Source organism: Bos grunniens, chromosome 27 (genome assembly GCF_055505025.1).
Source record: "Bos grunniens cultivar Pamir isolate PY7600 chromosome 27, Bosgru_T2T1.0, whole genome shotgun sequence".
Lineage (NCBI taxonomy): Eukaryota > Metazoa > Chordata > Mammalia > Artiodactyla > Bovidae > Bos > Bos grunniens.
Window position 1 is genome coordinate 1,224,599 of NC_141191.1, and position 19,800 is coordinate 1,244,398.

Sequence of the window (19,800 nt, forward strand, 5' to 3'; positions counted from 1 at the left end):
TCTTGCCTGGAGAATCCCAGGGACCGGGGTAACCCTAGTGGGCTGCCGTCTATGGGGTCACACACAGTCGGACACGACTGAAGCAACTTAGCAGCAGCAGCAGCAGCAGCAGCAGCATGTGCTAGACACTATTCCAGATAGTGAATATGAGTAGTGAACAAAACATGGTCTGTTCTTATGGAGCTACAGTTCTAATGATGGTTGTAATGGTAGGATATAAATAAATAGATAATGTCAGATAGCCGTGAATGCCAATAAGAAAGAATAGAGTTAGGTGGTAGGAGATAAATAGACGGAGAAGGCAATGGCACCCCACTCCAGTACTCTTGCCTGGAAAATCCCATGGACGGAGGAGCCTGGTAGGCTGCAGTCCATGGGGTCGCTAAGAGTTGGACACGACTGAGCGACTTCACTTTCATTTTTCAGTTTCATGCATTGGAGAAGGAAATGGCAACCCACTCCAGTGTTCTTGCCTGGAGAATCCCAGGGACGGGGGAGCCTGGTGGGCTGTCACCTCTGGGGTCGCACAGAGTCGGACATGACTGAATCGACTTAGCAGGTAAATAGACATCATGTGGCAATGAATGTCAATAAGAAAGAATAGTTAGGTGATAGTGATATAGTATGGAGACATTAGGGAAGTCCTTTTTAATAAGGAGACACTGTGACAGGGAAATGAATGAAATGTGAGAACAAATGATACAGATATCTAGGGAAGATCAGTCCAGGCAGAAGAAGCAGAGCAGCAAGTGCAGAGGCTCTGAAGTGGAAGCATGCTGGTTATATTCACAGAACAACAGGGACACCACAGAGGCTAGAGCCATGTGAGTAAGGGAGAAAGGAAGGAAATACAATCAGAAAGCACTGGGGTTGGGGGTGTGTTTAGAGCTCCTTTATGGAATTTGGATTTGATTCTGAGTGAGTGAGATTTTGAGCAGAAGAGACATGATCATGAGCACAGGGGTAGCAAAGGATCACTCTTGTTCTTGTGTACAAATGGAGATGAACTGGAAGCCACTCCAGAAATCCAAGGATGAGGTACTAATAGCTCAAACTGGGTGGACGCTGTGGAGGTCAGATTCTAGATACGTTGTGAAGTCGAATGACAAGAAGTGCTGATAGGTTGTGAGGTGGATATGACAGAAGCAGTTTCAAGGAGGATCCCAAGGGTTTCGGCCTGAGCAACTAGAAGAATGGGATTACCATTTGTGAAAATGGAGAAACTAAGGAGTGGAAATCAAGAGTTTGGTTTTAGAAGGATTAAAAAGTAAGGAGTGTGTATATGGTGAATTGGCAGTTGGATGTACAGATATATCCATTGATATGTTTATATCAGTGTTTATGCAAACACATGCACACATATTTCTGAAAGTGCTTACCTCTTGTGCTTACAGTTCATGTACTTTTCGTGCCCCAGCAGTACTAAACACACCCTGTTCGAACCTCTGTGCGTTTGCTTACATTTTTTGTTAGAATACTGATTGTTGTACTGCCAGTACTGGCAAATACTGATTCAAAAATCCTGTGTTGAGGGACTGACATGAAGTCTTTCATAATTTTGATTGCTTCATACGTCATGCTGCTGTATCTTGTATTGTGTTTATAAGTTTGTGCCTTCTTTTGGACTCAAGGATAGAGTGTTTTTTAGGTGTTTTTCTCTTAAAGCCCTGCCTTACTGCAGAGTTCTAATAAATGCCTCTGTGCAGTTTTTCTGTCATTTGGCTTTATAATCCAAGCCTTGTGAAGAAAATGGTTTGTATTAATCAGCTTCAGTATAAGCTTATACATGTATTTGGCAAATTTAATATCAGTGACAGTGTCTTGGAAACTATTTGACCCATGTAACTACTGAATATTTAGTTGATGGGAGTCTGAAGGCTTAGAAACTGATGCTGCCAAGAAAACTGAAAATGCAGGAAGTTCATGAGAACAGTACTTCTGATCATGTGAGAATGTCTGCAGCACGTCCCTGTTTTTTCTGTACTGTTCGTGTGATGCTTTCTCAAGTCTGGAAAATTGTCAAAATTCAGATTTCTTGGGCTCTAACACAGGCATAATAAAATAGCATTTGAGGTGGTGAAGAATGTCTCATCCTCTCCTACCCTCTCCCTGTGTCCATAAGTTTCTTCTCTATGTCTGTTTCTCCATTGTTGCCCTATAAATAAATCTTCAGTACTATTTTTCTAGATTACACATAATATGCATTAGAATATAATATTTAGCTTTCTCTTTCTGACTCACTTCACTATGTATAATAATAGGTTCTAGGTTCATCCACCTCATCAGAACTGACTCAAATGCCTTCCTTTTGATGGCTGAGTAATATTTCATTGTGTATATGTACCACAATTTCTTTATCCATTCATCTGTCAATGGACATCTAGGTTGCATCCATATTCTACATATTGTAAATAGTGCTGCAATGAACAGTGGGATACATGGGTCTTTTTCAACTTTGGTTTCCTCAGGGTATATGCCTAGGAGTGTGATTGCTGGGTCATATAGTGGTTTTATTCCTAGTTTTTTAAGGAATCTCCATACCATCTTCCATAGTGGCTGTATCAATTTACATTCCCATCAACAGTGCAAGAGCATTCCCTTTCCTCCACACCCTCTCTAGCATTTATTGATTGTAGATTTTTTGATGATGGCCATTCTGACCGCTCTGAGGTGATATCTCATTGTAGTTTTGATTTGCATTTCTCTAGGAGGAGAAGGGGACGGCAGAGGATGAGATGGCTGAATGGCATCACTGACTCGATGGACGTGAGTCTGAGTGAACTCCAGGAGTTGGTGATGGACAGGGAGGCCTGGCGTGCTGCGATTCATGGGGTTGCAAAGAGTCAGACATGACTGAGCGACTGAACTGAACTGAACTGAATAATGAGCAAAGTTGAGCATCTTTTCATGTGTTTGTTAGCCATCTGTATGTCTACTTTGGAGAAATGTCTCTTTAGGTCTTTTTCCTACTTTTTGGTTGGGTTGTTTGTTTTTCTGGCATTGAGTTGTATGAGCTGCTTGTATATTTTGGAAATTAATCCTTTGTCAGTTGTTTCATTTGCTATTATTTTCTCCCATTCTGAGGGCTGTCTTTTCACCTTGCTTATCGTTTCCTTTGCTGTGCAAAAGCTTTCAAGTTTAATCAGGTCCCACTTGTTTACTTTTGTTTTTATTTCCATTACTCTAGGAGGTGGGTCATAGAGGATCTTGCTTTGATTTATGTCATCGAGTGTTCTGCCTGTGTTTTCCTCTTAAGAGTTCTGTAGTTTCTGGTCTTACATTTAGGTCTTTAATCCATTTTGAGTTTATCTTTGTGTAGGTGTTAGGAAGTGTTCTAATTTTGTTGTTTTACATGTAGCTGTCCAGTTTTCCCAGCACCATTTATTGAAGAGCCTGTCTTTGCCCCATTGTAAATTCTTGCCTCCTTTGTCAAAAATAAGGTAGCCATAGGTGCATGGGTTTATTTCTGGGCTTTCTATCTTGTTCCATTGGTCTATATTTCTGTTTTTGTGCCAGTACCATACTATCTTGACTGTAGCTTTGTAATATAATCTGAAGTCAGGAAGGTTGATTCCTCCAACTCCATTCTTTCTCAAGACTGGCTATTTGGGATCTTTTCTGTTTCCATATGAATTGTGAAATTTTTTATTCTAGTTCTGTGAAAAAATGCCATTGGTAATTTGATAGGGATCGTGGTGAATCTGTAGATTGCGTTTGGTAGTATAGTCATTTTCACAATATTGATTTTTTCTACCCAGAAACATGGAATGTCTCTCCATCTGTTTGTGTCGTCTTTGGTTTCTTTCGTCAGTGTCTTATACTTTTCTGTGTACAGTTCTTTTGTCTCCTTAGGTGAGTTTATTCCTAGATATTTAATTTTTTTGTTACAATGGTGAATGGGATTGATTCCTTAATTTCTCTTTATGATTTTTCATTGTTAGTATATGGAAATGCAAGTGATTTCTGTTTTTGATTTTGTATCCTGCAACTTTGCTAAATTCACTGATTAGCTCTAGTCATTTTCTGATACTGTCTTTAGGTATGTACAGTATCATGTCATCTGCAAACAGTGAGAGTTTACTTCTTCTTTTCTGATCTGAATTCCTTTTATTTCTTTTTCTTCTCTGATTACTATAGCTAGGACTTCCAGAACTATGTTGAATAATAGTGGTGGAAGTGGACACTCTTTTCTTGTTCCTGATCTTAGGGGAAATGCTTTCCGTTTTTCACCATTGAGAATAATGTTTGCTGTAGACTTATCATATATGCTCTTTACTATGTTGAGGAAGGTTCGTTCTGTGCCCATTTTTTGAAGAGTTTTAATCATAAATGGGTGCTAAATTTTGTCAAAGTCTTTCTCTGCATCCATTGAGATGATATGATCTTTTTTTCAATGTGTTAATATGGTGTATCACATTGATTGATTTGCATATATTGAAGAATCCTTGCATTCCTGTTATAAACCCAACTTTATCATGGTGTATGAGCTTTTTGATGTGTTGCTGAATTCTGTTAGCTAAAGTTTTGTTGAGGATCTTTGCATCTCTGTTCATCAGTGATATTGGCCTGGAGTTTTTTTTTTATGTTGTCTTTGTCTGGTTTTAGTATCAGGTTGATGGTGGCCTTGTAGTATGAGTTTGGAAGTGTTCCTTCCTCTGCAATTTTTGAAACAGTTTTAGAAGGATAGGTATTAGATGTTCTCTAAATATTTGATAGAATTCTCCTTTGAAGCCATCTGGTCCTGGGCTTTTGTTTTTTGGGAGATTTTTGATTACAGCTTCAATTTCAGTACTTGCAGTTGGGTTGTTCATAATTTCTATTTCTTCCTAGTTCAGTCTTGGAAGATAGAAGTTTTCTAAGAATCTGTCAATTTCTTCCAGGTTATCCATTTTATTACCATAGTTGTTCATAATAGTCTCATAATCCTTTGTATTTCTGCATTGTCTGAGGTAACCTCTCCTTTTCATTTCTAATTTTGTTGATTTGATTCTTCTCTCTCTTTTTCTTGATGAATCTGGCTAAAGGTTTGTCAATTTTATCTTCTCAAAGAGCCAGCTTTTAGTTTTATTAATCTTTATTATTGTTTCTTTCATTTCTTTTTCATTTATTTCTGCTTGTATCTTTGTGATTTCTTTCTTTCTACTAATTTCGGGGCTTTTCTTTTTTCTTCAGTTGTTTTAGGTGTAAAGTTAGGTTGTCTATTCCATGTTTTTCTTGTTTCTTGAGGTAGGATTGTATTGTCATAAACTTCCCTCTTAGAGCTGTTTTTGCTGCATCCCATAGGTTTTGAGTTGTCATGTTTTCATTGTCATTCGTTTCTAGGAATTTTTTTTGTTTCCCTTTTATCTTCTTCAGTAACCTGTTGGTGGTTTAGAAACATGTTGTTTAATCTCCATATGTTTGTGTTTCTTACAGTTTTTTTTCTTGTAATTGATATCTAGTCTCACAGCATTGTGGTCGGAGAAGATGCTTGATACGATTTCAATTTTCTTAAATTTACTGAGGTTTGATTTGTGACCTAAGATGTGGTCTAGCCTGGAGAATGTTCCATGTGCCCTTGGGAGGAAGGTGTAGTCTTCTGCATTTGGATGGAATGTCCTGAAGATATCAGTGAGATCCATCTCATCTAATGTGTCATTTAAGACTTGTGTTTCGTTATTTATTTTCTGTTTTGATGATCTGTCCATTGGTGTGAGTGGGGTGTTAAAGTCTCTTACTATTATTGTGTTCCTGTCAATTTCTCCTTTTATGTCTGTTAGTGTTTGTCTTATGTATCGAGGTGTTCCTATGTTGGGTGCATAGATATTTATAATTGTTATGTCTTCCTTTTGGACTGATCCCTTGATCATTATGTAGTGTCCTTTCTTATCTCTTGTACTTTTCTTTATTTTAAGGTCTACTTTGTCTGATATGAGGATTGCTACTCCAGCTTTCTTTTACTTCCCACTTGCATGCAATATATTTTTCCATCCTCTCACTTTCAGTCTATATGTGTCTTTAGGTCTAAAGTGGGTTTCTTGTAGACAGCATATATATGAGTCTTGCTATTGTATCCATTCAGCCAGTCTGTGTCTTTTGGGTGGAGCATTTAATCCATTTACATTTAAAATAATTATTGCTATATATGTTCCTATTGCCATTTTCTTAATTGTTTGGGGTTGATTTTTTGGATCTTTTTTCTTCTGTTATATTTCTTGACTGTATAAGTCCTTTTAACATTTGTTGTAAAGCTGGTTTGGTGGTACTGAATTCTCTTAACTTTTGCCTGTCTGAAAAGCTTTTTATTTTTCCATCAATTTTGAATGAGATCCTTGCCAGGTACAGTAATCTTGGTTGTAGATTTTTCCTTTCAGTACTTGAAATATATCCTGCCATTCCCTTCTGGCCTGCAGAGTTTCTGCTGAAAGATAGCTGTTGAGTGTATGGGGTTTCCCTTTTATGTTACTTGTTGCTTCTCCCTTGCTGCTTTGAATATTCTTTCTTTGTGTTTAGTCTTTGTTACTTTGATTAGTGTGTGTCTTGGCGTGTTTCTCCTTGAGTTTATCCTGTATGGGACTCTGTGAGCCTCTTGGACTTGATTGACTATTTCCTTTTCCACGTTGAGGAAGTTTTCAACTATAATCTCTCAAAATTTTTCTCATACCCTTTCTTTTTCTCTCATTCTTCTGGGGCCCCTATAATTTGAATGTTGGTGCATTTGCTGTTGTCCCAGAGGTCTCTGAGACTATGCTCAGTTCTTTTCATTCTTTTAATTCTTCTAGGTCTTTGTTAATTGATTCTTGCATTTTCTCCATTTTGTTTTCAAGGTTTTTGATCGTCTTTACTCTCCTTATTCTGAATTGTTTTTCAGGTAGTTTGTCTGTTTCCTCTTCATTTATTTGGAATTCTGTGTTTCCAGTTTGCTTCTTCATTTGTGAAGTATTTCTCTGCCTTTTCATAATTTTTTCTTAACTTGTTGTGTTTGAAGTCTCCGTTTCCCAGGCTTCAAGCAAAGTTGAATTCTTTCCTTAAAGAAGGTTGAATTCTTTCTTTTGGTTTCTGCCCTCCTAAGGCTGGTCCATTGGTTGTGTAAGCTTTGTGTGGAGTGAGATTTGTGCTGAGTGTTTCTTTGTTTGTTTGCGTTTCCTCTCATGGGTAAGGCTGAGTGAGGTGGTAATCCTGTCTGCTGATGATTGAGTTTGTATTTTTGTTTTGTTTGTTGTTTAGATGAGGCGTCCTGTACAGAGTGCTACTGGTGGTTGGGTGGTGCTGGGTCTTGTGTTCAAGTGGTTTCCTTTTGTGAGTTCTCACTGTTGGATACTCCCTATGGTTAGTTCTCTGGTAGTCTAGGGTCTTGGAGTCAGTGTCCCTACTCCAAAGGTCTGGGACTTGATCTCTGGTCAGAAACAAAGATTCCACAAGTGGTTTGTTATGGCATTAAGTGAGATTAAAACAAATATCCAAAAATGAGAAACCAAAGATGAACCCCAGACAAATGGCAATTACAAAATCAGGCAAATAATAGTTAAAATAATGGAATATACACATATACATATACACCCATGAGCAAAGTCAAAACAGTCCAACAAAAATAAAGCACAGTAGATTAATCCGGCAGACAAAGGAAATAAAAAATTATATTTACCAGTTAAGAACAAAACTAACTAAAGCACAAACTGGAAAACAAAACTAAAGCAATGTGCCAAGTGGGGAATAGAGCAATGAAAACAAAACTAACAAATATGTTGAGAGGAAAGGAAGGAAAGAAAAGAAAGAATGGACATGCAGATTTAAATAGAGATAGATGAAGATTTATGCACATTAAAGATTAATTGCAAGAGGAAAAAAAACAGTAGGAAAAGCAAAGGAAGGGATAAATATACAAAAAATACAATAGGTTTTAAAAAAATTAAAATTATAAAGAGGAGAAAAGAAAAAAAATGGAAGAAGAAAGAAAAAAGGAAAACTCCACAGAACTGCAAAAGCCCAATGTAGAGGCAGAGGTTTATAACAACATCAAGAAGTGTGACTGAATATACACATACACATATACACCCATGCTGCTAAGTCACTTCAGTCGTGTCCGACTCTGTGCGACCCCATAGACAGGAGCCCACCAGGCTCCCCTGTCCCTGGGATTCTCCAGGCAAGAACACTGGAGTGGGTTGCCACTTCTTCTCCAATGAATGAAAGTGAAGTGAAAGTGAAGTCGCTCAGTCCTGTCCGACGCTTCGCAACCCCATGGATTGTAGCCCACCAGGCTCCTCTGCCCATGGGATTTTCCAGGCAAGAGTACTGGAGTGGGGTGCCATTGCCTTCTCCATATACACCCATAGGCAAAATCAAAAAAGTCCAACAAAAATAAAGTACAATAGATTGACCCAGTGAACAAAAGAAACCAAAAATTATATCTACCAGAACAAAACTAGCCAAAGCACAAACTGGAAAACAAAACTAAAGCAAAGTGCCAACTGGGGAATAAAGCATTGAAACTAAAACTAACAACCATGTTGAGAGGAAAGGAGAGAAAGAAACAAAGAATAGACATGCAAAGTTAGATAAAGAAGATTTTTATGTGTTAAAGATTAACTGCAAGGGGAAAAGAACCATAGGAAAAGCAAACAAAGGAATAAATATAGAAAAAATAAAAATAGGTTTAAAAAATTTAAAAGAGAGAAAAGAAAAAAAAGAGGAAAACTCCACAGAATTGCAGAAGCCCAATGTAGAGGCAGAGGTTTATAACAGTAAAAAATGTGACTAGAAAAAATAAAGCTCAAAAGCTTAATTGGATTTCATAGTGCCAGTAAAATTGACAGCTACAACAGAGCGGGGGGAAAAAAGAAAAAAGAATCTACAGAACAAGTCAAAAAATAAGAATAATAAATGTTTTTCTTGAGTCATTGCTGTCAGCATCCTTGCCCTCGCTGGGAGTCATAGTCCACTTTACCGCCCTTGGATGCCCTCCAACACTGCTGGTCTCTGGACCTGCTGTGGGGCAGCTCAGATTCTAATCTGGTCCTACTCCTGTGTGTTCTTGCCTCCAGTGTCCACAGCTGTCAGAACTAGTGAGTGTTCTTTTGTGGGAGCTCTCAGTGACCTTTTATTTATTCCATAGAGACAGAGTCTTCCTAGTTGATCGTGTGGATTTAATCTGCAGATTATGCAGCTGGTGGTAAGGCTTTGGGTCTTCTTCCTTAGCCACACTGCCCCTGGGGTTTAATTGCGGTTCCATTTCCACATATACATGTGGGGCATCCACTGGGGTTTGCTCCCGGGGCTGCCCTGGAGGGCTTGGGTTTGCCCCTGTGAGGGCCAGGTGTGGAGGTGGTGCAGCTGCTTGGGGCGCAGGGGTTCTGGCAGCACCAGGTACTCACGGGAGTTGGCTGCTAGGGCAGCAGGAAATACAGTGCTCTAGAAGGGTATGGCAACCAGTATTGGCCAGTACGCTCCAGTATTCTTGCCTGGAGAACCCCCTCCTCCCTGACAGAGATGCCTGGCAGCCCACAGTTTACAGGGCAGCAAAGAGCTGCACATGACTGAAGCGACCCTGTGGGTGTAGACGTAAGACTTTTTTTGCCTGTGGCAGCTCTGCCCCAGTGAGAGTTGAGCATGAAGGTGGCGCAGCTGCTTGGCTTGCAGGGACCCTGGCAGTGCCAAGTATGCAAGGACACGGACTGCCTCCGCTGCAGAAGTTATGTCCCTGTCAGAGTCTTTTTTCGAGCCTCTTGTAGCTGGCGATCAAAAGACCAATCTGTAGCTCCGCCTGTTCAGGCACTTAGAGGGCTACCTTGCTTGGGGTCCTTCTCTCTTGTTCGGTGTGTCAGGCACATAGAGGGGCCCTCCTGGCTGAGATCCTACTGTATAGGTTGGCGCCTCTGGCACTTAAAGTGGCACCCTGGGTGGGGTCCTACTCTGTAGTGTTTGATGGGCCAGCCTCTCTATTGTGGCATGTGGGGAGAGAGAGGCTATGGTGATGGCTCCCGTGACTCAGCAGTATCGCCTTGCTTCTGTGGCTGCCTGGCTTTCCTCCCTCACATCCCCACAATCCATCTCTCTGCAGTCAATAGCAACCCTCACTCTCGGATTGCCCCACAGTCCCTAAACTCCAGCTCCCAGCTGCTGCGCCTTCCAGGGGACCTGTGCCCCTGTCTGGGGTATGTATGGCTGCGGCAAGGACTGTCTAATTCTCATTCCATTTAGGCTGCCACAGATCAGCTGTTTCACTCTCAGCCTTAAATGATTCTCCTCTGACTCAAACAATTGCCCCATGCGGGGATTGGACCCCTGCCTCAGTTCCCCCACCCGCCGAGGGCAGGTCCAGTCTTTCTAACACTCCTGTTTTTCCCGTAGTTCCTTCGTCCTACCGAGTTTTGCGTGGTTCTATATATTCTTTTCCACTGGTCAGGTACTCTTGTCTGCCGTTAGCTGCTGTTCTGCATGCACTTCTGTCTCTAAAGGTGTATTCCTGATGTATCCTTGGAGAGAGATGTACCCCATGTCCACCGACTCCTCTGCCATCTTGTTCTAGGGAAGATTTTTACCTCTTATTTTAAAGAAAGTTCTATTTGAGTCTAGGGTAAATTGAGGACTATCTTGTAATTAAACGTTAAAAAAAAACTTTTAGCTACTATTCTACTGGAGCTTTTTATTTATGTATGTTTTATATATACTTATTTATAGTTTGAAATCTTACTGTAAACTCTGTGTCCTAAATAAATAGTATTAATTACTCTATTAATGGCTGTGCCTGTTTTAATAAAGAGTAATATCTTTGAAGCCAAAACAAAATTAAGTATACATTTTTTGTTTTTTTGCCAACTGTGCAATGTCTCATTGTATGACCCACAAGCAGGATATTTGCATTATTTCTTCGACATATCATAATGTTCTCCAAGGACATAAGCATAAATAAGCCACAACTGCTAAATGTAAAAATCCAAATCATTAGGTTCCCAATAAGTAAATGATTCTTGTCTTGTGTTTTTAGGTTTCCAGATTGTGGTGAGCCGTGTCCTCGGCTGGTGGACCTGAATTTAGCTGGCGATCCTTCTGAAGGAGCCTCAGTGGCAGTGCAGAGGGACTATGGCTTTTGGTGTCCCCGAGAGTTGAAAATTGATCCTGATCTTGGCTGTTACTTTTGCAAGTGCGTGATTGTTCACCTCCTTGTCCAAATATGTACTTTAGGAGAGAAGAGCTTTCATTTGCTCGGTATTTCATAGGATTGATTTCAGTCATTTGCCTCTCTGCCACGTTGTTTACTTTTTTAACTTTTTTGATTGATGTGATAAGATTCTGTTATCCTGAAAGACCCATTATAATTTATGCCACTGCTACATGATGCAGTCATTAATTTTCTTTATTGGGTTTTTGCTTGAGGACCGAGTCGCCTGCAGTGCGTCCAGCCCTGCACAGTATCAGGCTTCCACAGTGACCCAAGGATCTCGTAAAGCCTGTATCATGCTCCTTATGATACTCTATTCTTTTTTTACAGCATTTGATGGGTGATTCTTACCATCACGTGGTTCTTGGCAGCTGTGCCAAAGTGGGGTAGTGAAGCTATTGAGAAGAAATTCTTGCTGTTTCATGCCAGTGCATGGGGCATCCCTGGAATGCTGACCATCATCCTTTTAGCGATGAATAAAATTGAAGGTGACAGTATCAGTGGCGTGTGATTTGTTGGCCTCTACGATGTTGATGCCTTGAGTTATTTTTTTCTTGCACCCTCTGCCTGTATGTGGTAGTTGGGGTTTCACTCCTTTTAGCCGGCATTATATCCCTAAACAGAGTGCGAGTTGAGATTCCATTAGAAAAGGAGAACCAGGATAAACTGGTGAAGTTTATGATCCAGATTGGTGTTTTCAGCACTCTGTATCTCGTACCACTCATGGTTGTAATTGGATGCTACTTTTATGAGTAAGCTTACCACGGCATCTGGGAAGCAACGTGGATACAAGAACGCTGCAGAGAATATCACATTCCATGTCCATATCAGGTAAGGGAAACCTTGTTCTAAATTTCAAAATATTTAACAGTGAAAAGAGCTAATCTTAGCTGTTTTTATTTTTTTAACTCTTCATGAAAAACCTGAACATTAAAATTTTGAAGTGAAGTTAATGAACAAATTTATTGTAGTAAGAATGTCACACACACGTTTCTGTTAACATCTTCCTTTTAAAAGATCACTTTCGTGAGTCCAAGCCATGAGCTTTTAAGCACTTTACTTCTGTTATCACAGAATAGTTGCTTGTGGATTACTTAGAAGTCTGCAGGTTTGAGGGGAAGATGTTGATTAAAAGACAGTGTCTGTGGAAATTTTACTGATACTTAGAACGGGAGTTTTAACAGTTTTGAAAAAAATTAGAATGCATTTGTACAAACAGTTTCATCTTTTAGTTGGTCTTAGTTTTTCTTTTTTGCATACTGAATATTTTGTGATTTACCTTTTAATTTAAAGAGATCAGATAATCATAGAATTTTAGATCTAGAGAGGACCTTAGAGATGGTTTATTCAAGTTCCCTCTGTAATTTAGAGTTCTTAAACATCTATCTCATTTGAGGCTTAGAAATGTTAAGTGACTTGCTCACTTCATTAAAGTACTTATGCATTATAGATAACTTCTGTTTACTTGTCTCTTTCCCCTAATACTGAACTCTTTAAACACAAGAACATCTTTTTCATATTTTTTCAAAGCATGTTCTATAGGTTAGTAGATGATGGCATTGAGAATGGGAATGTGTAGATTGAGAATAAAAGACATTTTTAAGAAACATTCCAATTTTACTGGAAACAAGGAGTGTGTAATTAGCACATAGTCAATTCTCGTAAATACTTGATGACTGAAAATGCCACTTCCTTTTTTATTTTGTGGTATAAATAATTCTACACAAAATTACATTTTAATTATTATATTATTGTAATTTATATATAATATTATAAATATTAGCTACTGGCTTTTAAAAAACCAACCTATAATTGAGAGACCAGAAAAAATGAATAATTGAAATGTTATTACATTTCTTGATAGAATTGCTTATTAAAAACTCTTAATATGAGTTTTCAGTCCTGAAACTGAGTTTTCAGTCCTGAAGCTATGTAATCAAATTTTGCCTCTAATGAGAGAGAAAGAGATGATTGAATTACATCGTGTGCTTCACCATGTAAGGTTTCTAGGATTTCAAATATATATTATCTTAGGACTATAAAAAAAAATAACGTTTGGCTCTGAAATAATGATCTGAAAAATACCAGACCTCAAACATGTAAATTAGTAAAGTAGAGTAGTTGGGATGCCACTATTTTCAAAACATTCCTAAGAATCTTTTAGCATCTTTAGAACCAGTTTGAGCTATATAAAAACCTGTGCATGTATTCATTTCTTTACAGTTATAGGTTCTATAAGTGTTTTTTATTTCCAACTTACAGAAATAATGTTGGATTTCCAACATCTTAAAAAGAATAGAAAATGGTATAATAACTAACATAGTTATTAAGGTATAAAGTCTGGGTCAGGAATCCTGGCTTCATATCTCACTCTTATTATTTACTAGTTTTATAGCTTTAGATCAACTTCACCTCTTTCCACTTCAATTCCTCATCTGTAGAATGAGTAATGGAATCTCATAGTAATAAAAGAGTAATCATGTTAGATAGAAATAGTAGTAGAATCTGTCTCCTAGGACTGTTTTTAGGCATCTACGTGCAGTTAGAAGAGTGCCTTCTGTATAATAAGTGCTCGAATGTTCTGTTACTCATTTTTTCATTTTTTGTTGCTGCTGTTAACTGTTATTTACACACAGACATACATACATAAACTTTTTTTTAAACCATTCAGTACCAAACTTTAGCAAATGCCATGTTTAAGTTATTGAGAATATACACGACAGTATGTGTACCACTAACTTGTTCATTTTAACTGAAGTAGAGAGATTTAATGGAGAAATATACTTTAATTCATTTACTCATTATTTTGCTGATGGACATAGAGTTCCAAGTGTTTTACTGTTGTAATACCTACCTTCCTTGTACATGACCAAGAATGTTCATGGGGTGTATACCCAAAAGTGTAGTCATGGCATTTTAACATATAGGCATCTTCAACTCAAGTGACTATTTTAATTTACACTGTCAGTATAGAGTTGGAATTCCCCATTTTTCCCCATCTTGGTGTTCTCAGGCTTTTAAGTTTTTGTCAACCTTTGAAACAATATCTCAAGCCTGTCTTGATGTTTATTTTTATTTCCCTTGTGCCTCGGTGTTTTCATATGTTTACTGGCTGTTTGGAGTTTCTCTTGTGTGATTTGCCTGTTTGTTGCCTTTGTCTTCCGCTCTGTCAGGTTATTTGCCTTTTGTTGTTATTCTTGTTTTAATTCTTCGTCAGTTACTTGCATTGCAGACATCCTGCTCTCTAGCTTGTCTTTTCACTTTGTGTTTTCGTTGCCTTTTGTGTTTTAAGAAATGCCTCCCTACCTCTAAAAATCATAAAAATGGTCTGCCGTTTTTTTCCAGCAGTTTTTTAAATTTGATTTTTAAATTCATGGCTCTAATCTCTCGAAATTCATTTTTATCTATGTTATGAGTAACAATTTTTGTTTTTCATATGAATGGTGCTTTTTGCACCATTTATCAAATAGACCATCTGAATAGTAATGCATTGCTGTAATATACAAGTTCCATTTTTAGGCTCTCTTATTTACTGCTCTGTTTGAACAACCTTGTTTCAATCCCACATTTCCTCTACCTTATGCTTCTTCAAAATTATTTTAACTGTTTCTGGCACTCTTCTGTTTGAATTTTAGAATAATTTCTTCATGAGAAACAGTTTGTATTTTGTTGAAATTGTTTTAGGTTTTAAATGAATCCAGGGAAAATTTCTGTCTTTGTGATACTGAGTTTTAGTATCTTTTTGTTTCTTTATGTATGTATTCATTAATTTGTTCCTAGGTACTTTACAGTGTTTGTTTCAATTGTGAATGAGATCTTTTCTCTGTTACATTTTTCAGTTGGTTATTGCTGGTCTACAAGAATGCCACTGATTTTTATATATTGACCTTATATTGAGCATCCCTGCTGAACTCTTCTGCTAGCTCTAATTGTGTGTAAATTCTCTTATGTATTCTTTGTAGAAATCCTGTTGCTGCAGGCAAGGCCAAGTTCATATCTCACATTCCAGTTCTTATGTTTTATTTAAGATTTTTGTGTCTATACTCATGAGAGATATAGACTGTGATATTAATAGTTTTTCTTTTCTTGCCACGTATTTTTCCTTTTTGGTGTCAAGGATGTAATAGCTTCATAAAGTGAGGTCTTTTCCTCGTGTTCTTTGAAACAGTTTTTACAATGAATTAGGGACTGTCTCAGAGAAGGCAGTGGCACCCAACTCCAGTGCTCTTGCCTGGAAGGTCCCATGGATGGAGGAGCCTGGTAGGCTGCAGTCCATGGGGTCACTAAGAGTCAGTCACGACTGAGCAACTTCACTTTGACTTTTCACTTTCATGCATTGGAAAAGGAAATGGCAACCCACTCCAGTGTTCTTGCCTGGAGAATCCCAGGGACGGGGGAGCCTGGTGTGCTGCCGTCTCTGGGGTCGCACAGAGTCGGACACAACTGAAGCGACTTAGCAGCAGCAGCAACAGGGACTGTCTGCTCTTTGAAAGAGTCAGTATTTCATCTTGTAAAAATCCTCTGTCATGGTATCTTTGAAGTAAAGAGAGAAGTTTCATCTTTCCAAACTGAAATTCTGCAGTTCTCCATTCCTCCCTGTCTCCTGGCCTTTGGCAACCATTGTTCTACTTTATTTCTCTATGAATTTGACTGCTCTGGGTACCTCATATTAATGAAACTCAAACACTAGAATTTTAATATTAGTTTTCATTCAGGATTCTACTTCAGAGGAATTTTATACAGACTTGTAAACTGAGCACTAGAACTATTGAATTCCTATTGAAGTGGTATCCATACATAACTGAGTAAGATTTACTGTTACTGAGCATGCCTAAAAGAATGCTTGTCAACTTTTGATGATAATTTCTAATGAGAGGTTTTTAAAATGTATTAAGCAATGATGTTATCCTTGAGGTAGCCTCCTCAGGTGTCTTGGAGAACGTAATATTTGAATATATGTTCATGTGAATATCAGTGCGGTTTCTTTGTAGTCATTCCTCATATTAATGAAACTTTCAAACATTTGAAAAATGTTTCAGGTAGTTGATCACATTGTTTCCAGATACCCAGTTGGGTTTAAAGTAAATTGCATGTATTTAAGTCCCTGTTTTGAAGAAAAGTGGGCTTATGTAAAGTATTTTAAAATATTTAAAATGAATGTCCTTGCTGAAAACAGGAATTCACTGCTTGGATTTTAAAATGCTTTACACCAACTATTTTTTTTTTTTTTTTAACAGTATAAAGGATCATTTTTTAAACAAAACAGAGCTCGTGAGAATAAAATCCAGCATAACTACTATCACACCGGATTTAAGGGGACTTCCACAAAATTTTAAATTTTTTTCTTATATTCTGAATAAAAGGCTTTTTCAGCAAGTAGAGAAAAAAAACTACTCCACATTAACCACAATATCAGGTATAAGAAATTTTATGATAAATAAAATCCAGATGTTATTGGTATCCTATTTTTCTTAGTTTGAAAGTTATCAACTTCTCAATCTGTACTTGACTATGCTGTTGCTGCTGCTAAGTTGCTTCAGTCTTGTCCGACTCTATGCAACTCCGTAGATGGCAGCCCACTGGGATTCCTCGTCCCTAGGATTCTCCAGGCAAGAACACTGGAGTGGGTTGCCATTTCCTTCTCCAATGCATGAAAGTGAAAAGTGAAAGGGAAGTCGCTTAGTCGTGTCCGACTCCCAGAGACCCCATGGACTACAGCCTACCAGGCTCCTCCATCCATGGGATTTTCCAGGCAAGAGTACTGGAGTGGGGTGCCATTGCCTTCTCCGGCACACCAACTATTTTTTGCAAGAACACTTTTTAAAAAATGTGTGTTAAATAATTCTTGAGAAAGTAATATTTAATGCCTGAAAAGAGTTGGTTGTGAAGTATAGCTTGAGTTTTCAGAATAATGTTTATTTTACAGTTTAAAATCAGTAAAGTTTATTCCTAGAATATGTTTCATCTTATGTATTATTTAAATAACAGTAATTTTCCAGGTACTTAGTTTTTTGTTTTTTTTTTTTTTCTTTTAAAGTATTTACTTCTATTTATTTAGGGGCTTCTAAGTATTCATATTATTATGTACAGGCTGTAAAATGCTATCAAGGGGCACTTTTGGAGAAATAAAATATACAAGTCATTTTGGCCTGTGCTAAACAGACTAAATAGCCTAAGTGATGAGTTCCGTTTCAGTCTTAACTCAGATCAGGTGGTGGTGGTGGAGGTGGTCATTCGATAAGTCATGTTGGACTCTTTGTGACGCATGAACTGCAGCACGCCAGGCTTCCCTGTCCTTCACTATCAAAGAGCCCTGTCTTTGTCTTTTTGGGCTACTGTTATAAATCCCATAGACTAGCTGGTAAAGAACAGAAAGTTGTTTCTTGTAGGCCTGGAGGCTGGGGAGTCCCAAGATCACCAGCAGGTGCCATGTCTGGTGAGGCCTGTTTCCTGGTTCCTAGACTGCCTGCTGCTTCTCCCTGTCCTCGAAGCATGGGAGCCCATTCCTTCCTGGCCTGACCCCTCCCAGAGTGCCTGCCTCCTAGGATCATCACCACGTGCGAGGTGAAGTTTGAGGGCCCATAAACTGTCAGCCCATTGCAGTCCCTAAGTATACTCTGCATTATTTCAGTCCTTTGAAATAATCTGAGCTTTCCTAATGGCCCAATATACTTTTTGTTATATGTTCGTTGGGCTCTTGAAAATAATATGTATCAGTGGGAATGCAGTGTTCCGTGTGTATCAGTTACATCAGGTTTGTCACTCATGTAATTCAGATTCCAGTAGCCACGCTGAGTAAAAGCAGAAGTAGGTGAAATTACCTGTAATATATTTTATTTTAACACACCCCAAATATTATCATTTCAGTGTGTAATCAACATGATAAAACCTAATGCAATAGTTCACGTTCTTTTTTTCATGCTAAGTCTTTAAAATCCAGCATGTGTTTCAGGCTTGCAGCGCATCTCATTGTAGAGCCAGCCACATTTCAGGTACTTCATGGTTGCAGGTGACTACGTACCAGGGAGCCCAGTTCCAGGAGAGATGTGTCTTTAACGTCTCCCACTGGGATTATGAACTCGGCTGTTACTCCTTTTCTATTTCTGTCAGTTTTTATGTATTGATATTTTGAGGTTATGTTATTAGGTACATTCAAATTTAGAATCCTCATCTTCTTACTAGACTGAACTTGTATCAGTATGAGATGCTCCTTTTTATCGCTAGTAATACTTCTTTCTTTAGACACTATTTGACAGTGATATTTGCCACGTCAGTTTTCTGTCCTTGTTGGCCTGGATATCTTTTACTTTTACCTGTCTAAAATACCTTCCATCTTAACATGTACCGCTGTGAATAGTGTATAGTTTTCATTGTAATCAGTTGGACACTTTGTCTTTTAATGAGAGTATTGGCTCTGTTTATAATGTTGATATTTCAGTGTGTAGACACCATGTTGCTGTGTGATTTCTGTTTGTCCCACCTAGTCTGTGTTCTTTGCTCTTGCCTTCTTTTAGAAGTATGAAGTGTTTCTCTAGTTCTGTGCTCCTCTGTCAGGTTGTTGGGTGCACATTCGCAGACACAGCGTGTGTTTTACATTCAGGTCTAACTTAGTACTTTTACTGCCTCCCCGACACTACTATTTCCACCTTGTCACTGTTATACTTTAAATTGTTTGATATATTTTTGGCATTAACATCATTGTTTTGTAGAGTTAATATTTATCCTCAAAGTTACCTCATTGTTGGTCTTTACTTGTTTTTTATATTTCCGTCAGAGACTACTTTTCTTTTTCCCAAAGCACTGCCTTAATATTTTTTTTAGTTCATGTCTGTGGGTGATAAGTTGTCTCATTTCCATTTGCCCTAAAAGTCTCTATTTTGCTTTCCCTTTTGAAGGGTGTTTTTGTTGGGTATAGAATTCCAGGTTGGTGGTTATTTGTTTTTCAGCATTTTACAGATGCCAGTCCATTATCTTCTGACTTCCTTGTTCTTGGAAAGTCAGCTCTCAGTGTTGTGCCATTAAAAGCCACACCTTTTTCCCTCTGAGCACTTGAACATTTTCTTCTTGCCTTAGGCACCCGCAGAGCTGCTGAAACCAATGTGTGGTTTTCATTTTTGACTCAATGGTCTGATTCTTGAACCAACTCTTACCATTGTCCCTGTCAGTCAGTTCAGTCGCTCCGTGTCTGACCTGTTGCAACCCCATGGACTGCAGCACGCCAGGCTTCCCTGTCCATCACCAACTCCCGGAGCTTGCTCAAGCTCATGTCCACTGAGTCGGTGATGCCATCCAACCAGCTCGTCCTCTGTCGTCCCCTTCTCCTCCTGCCTTCAGTCTTCCCCATCATCAGGTTCTTTTCCAATGAGTCAGTTCTTCGCATCAGGTGGCCAAAGTATTTGGAGCTTCAGCATCAGTCTTTCCAATGAATATTCAGGGATGATTTGCATTAGGATTGACTGATTGGATCTCCTAGTAGTCCATGGAGCTCTCAAGAGTCTTCTCCAAGTCCCCAGTTTAGAAGCATTGATTCTTTGGTGTTCTCCCTTCTTCATGGGCCAACTCTCACATCCATACATGACTACTGGAAAAACCATAGCTTTGACTAAATGAACCTTTGTTGGCAAAGTAATGTCTCTGCTTTTTAATATGCTGTCTAGGTT

The 19,800-nt window shown here is 38.5% G+C and overlaps 1 protein-coding gene across 17 annotated transcripts in view; it reads left to right on the plus strand.

Annotated features, from left to right (window-relative positions):
* LOC147343385 (liprin-alpha-1-like) overlaps positions 1–19,800 on the plus strand; it is a 98,670-nt gene that overhangs the window by 44,484 nt on the left and 34,386 nt on the right. For 6 of the 17 annotated variants that reach the window (XR_015156067.1, XM_086379858.1, XM_086379853.1 and 3 more), the window contains 2 exons: positions 10,967–11,122; positions 11,471–11,971. Coding sequence is in view for 14 of the 17 variants with exons in the window: in XM_086379858.1 (XP_086235984.1) it covers positions 11,889–11,971 (83 nt within the window). In the remaining 3 variants the exon portion in view is untranslated. Of the gene's footprint in view, positions 1–255; positions 560–2,708; positions 2,893–10,966; positions 11,123–11,470; positions 11,972–16,377; positions 16,601–19,800 lie in introns of those variants that run through there. The other 11 variants (XM_086379857.1, XM_086379855.1, XM_086379860.1 and 8 more) reach the window with 6 other exon arrangements.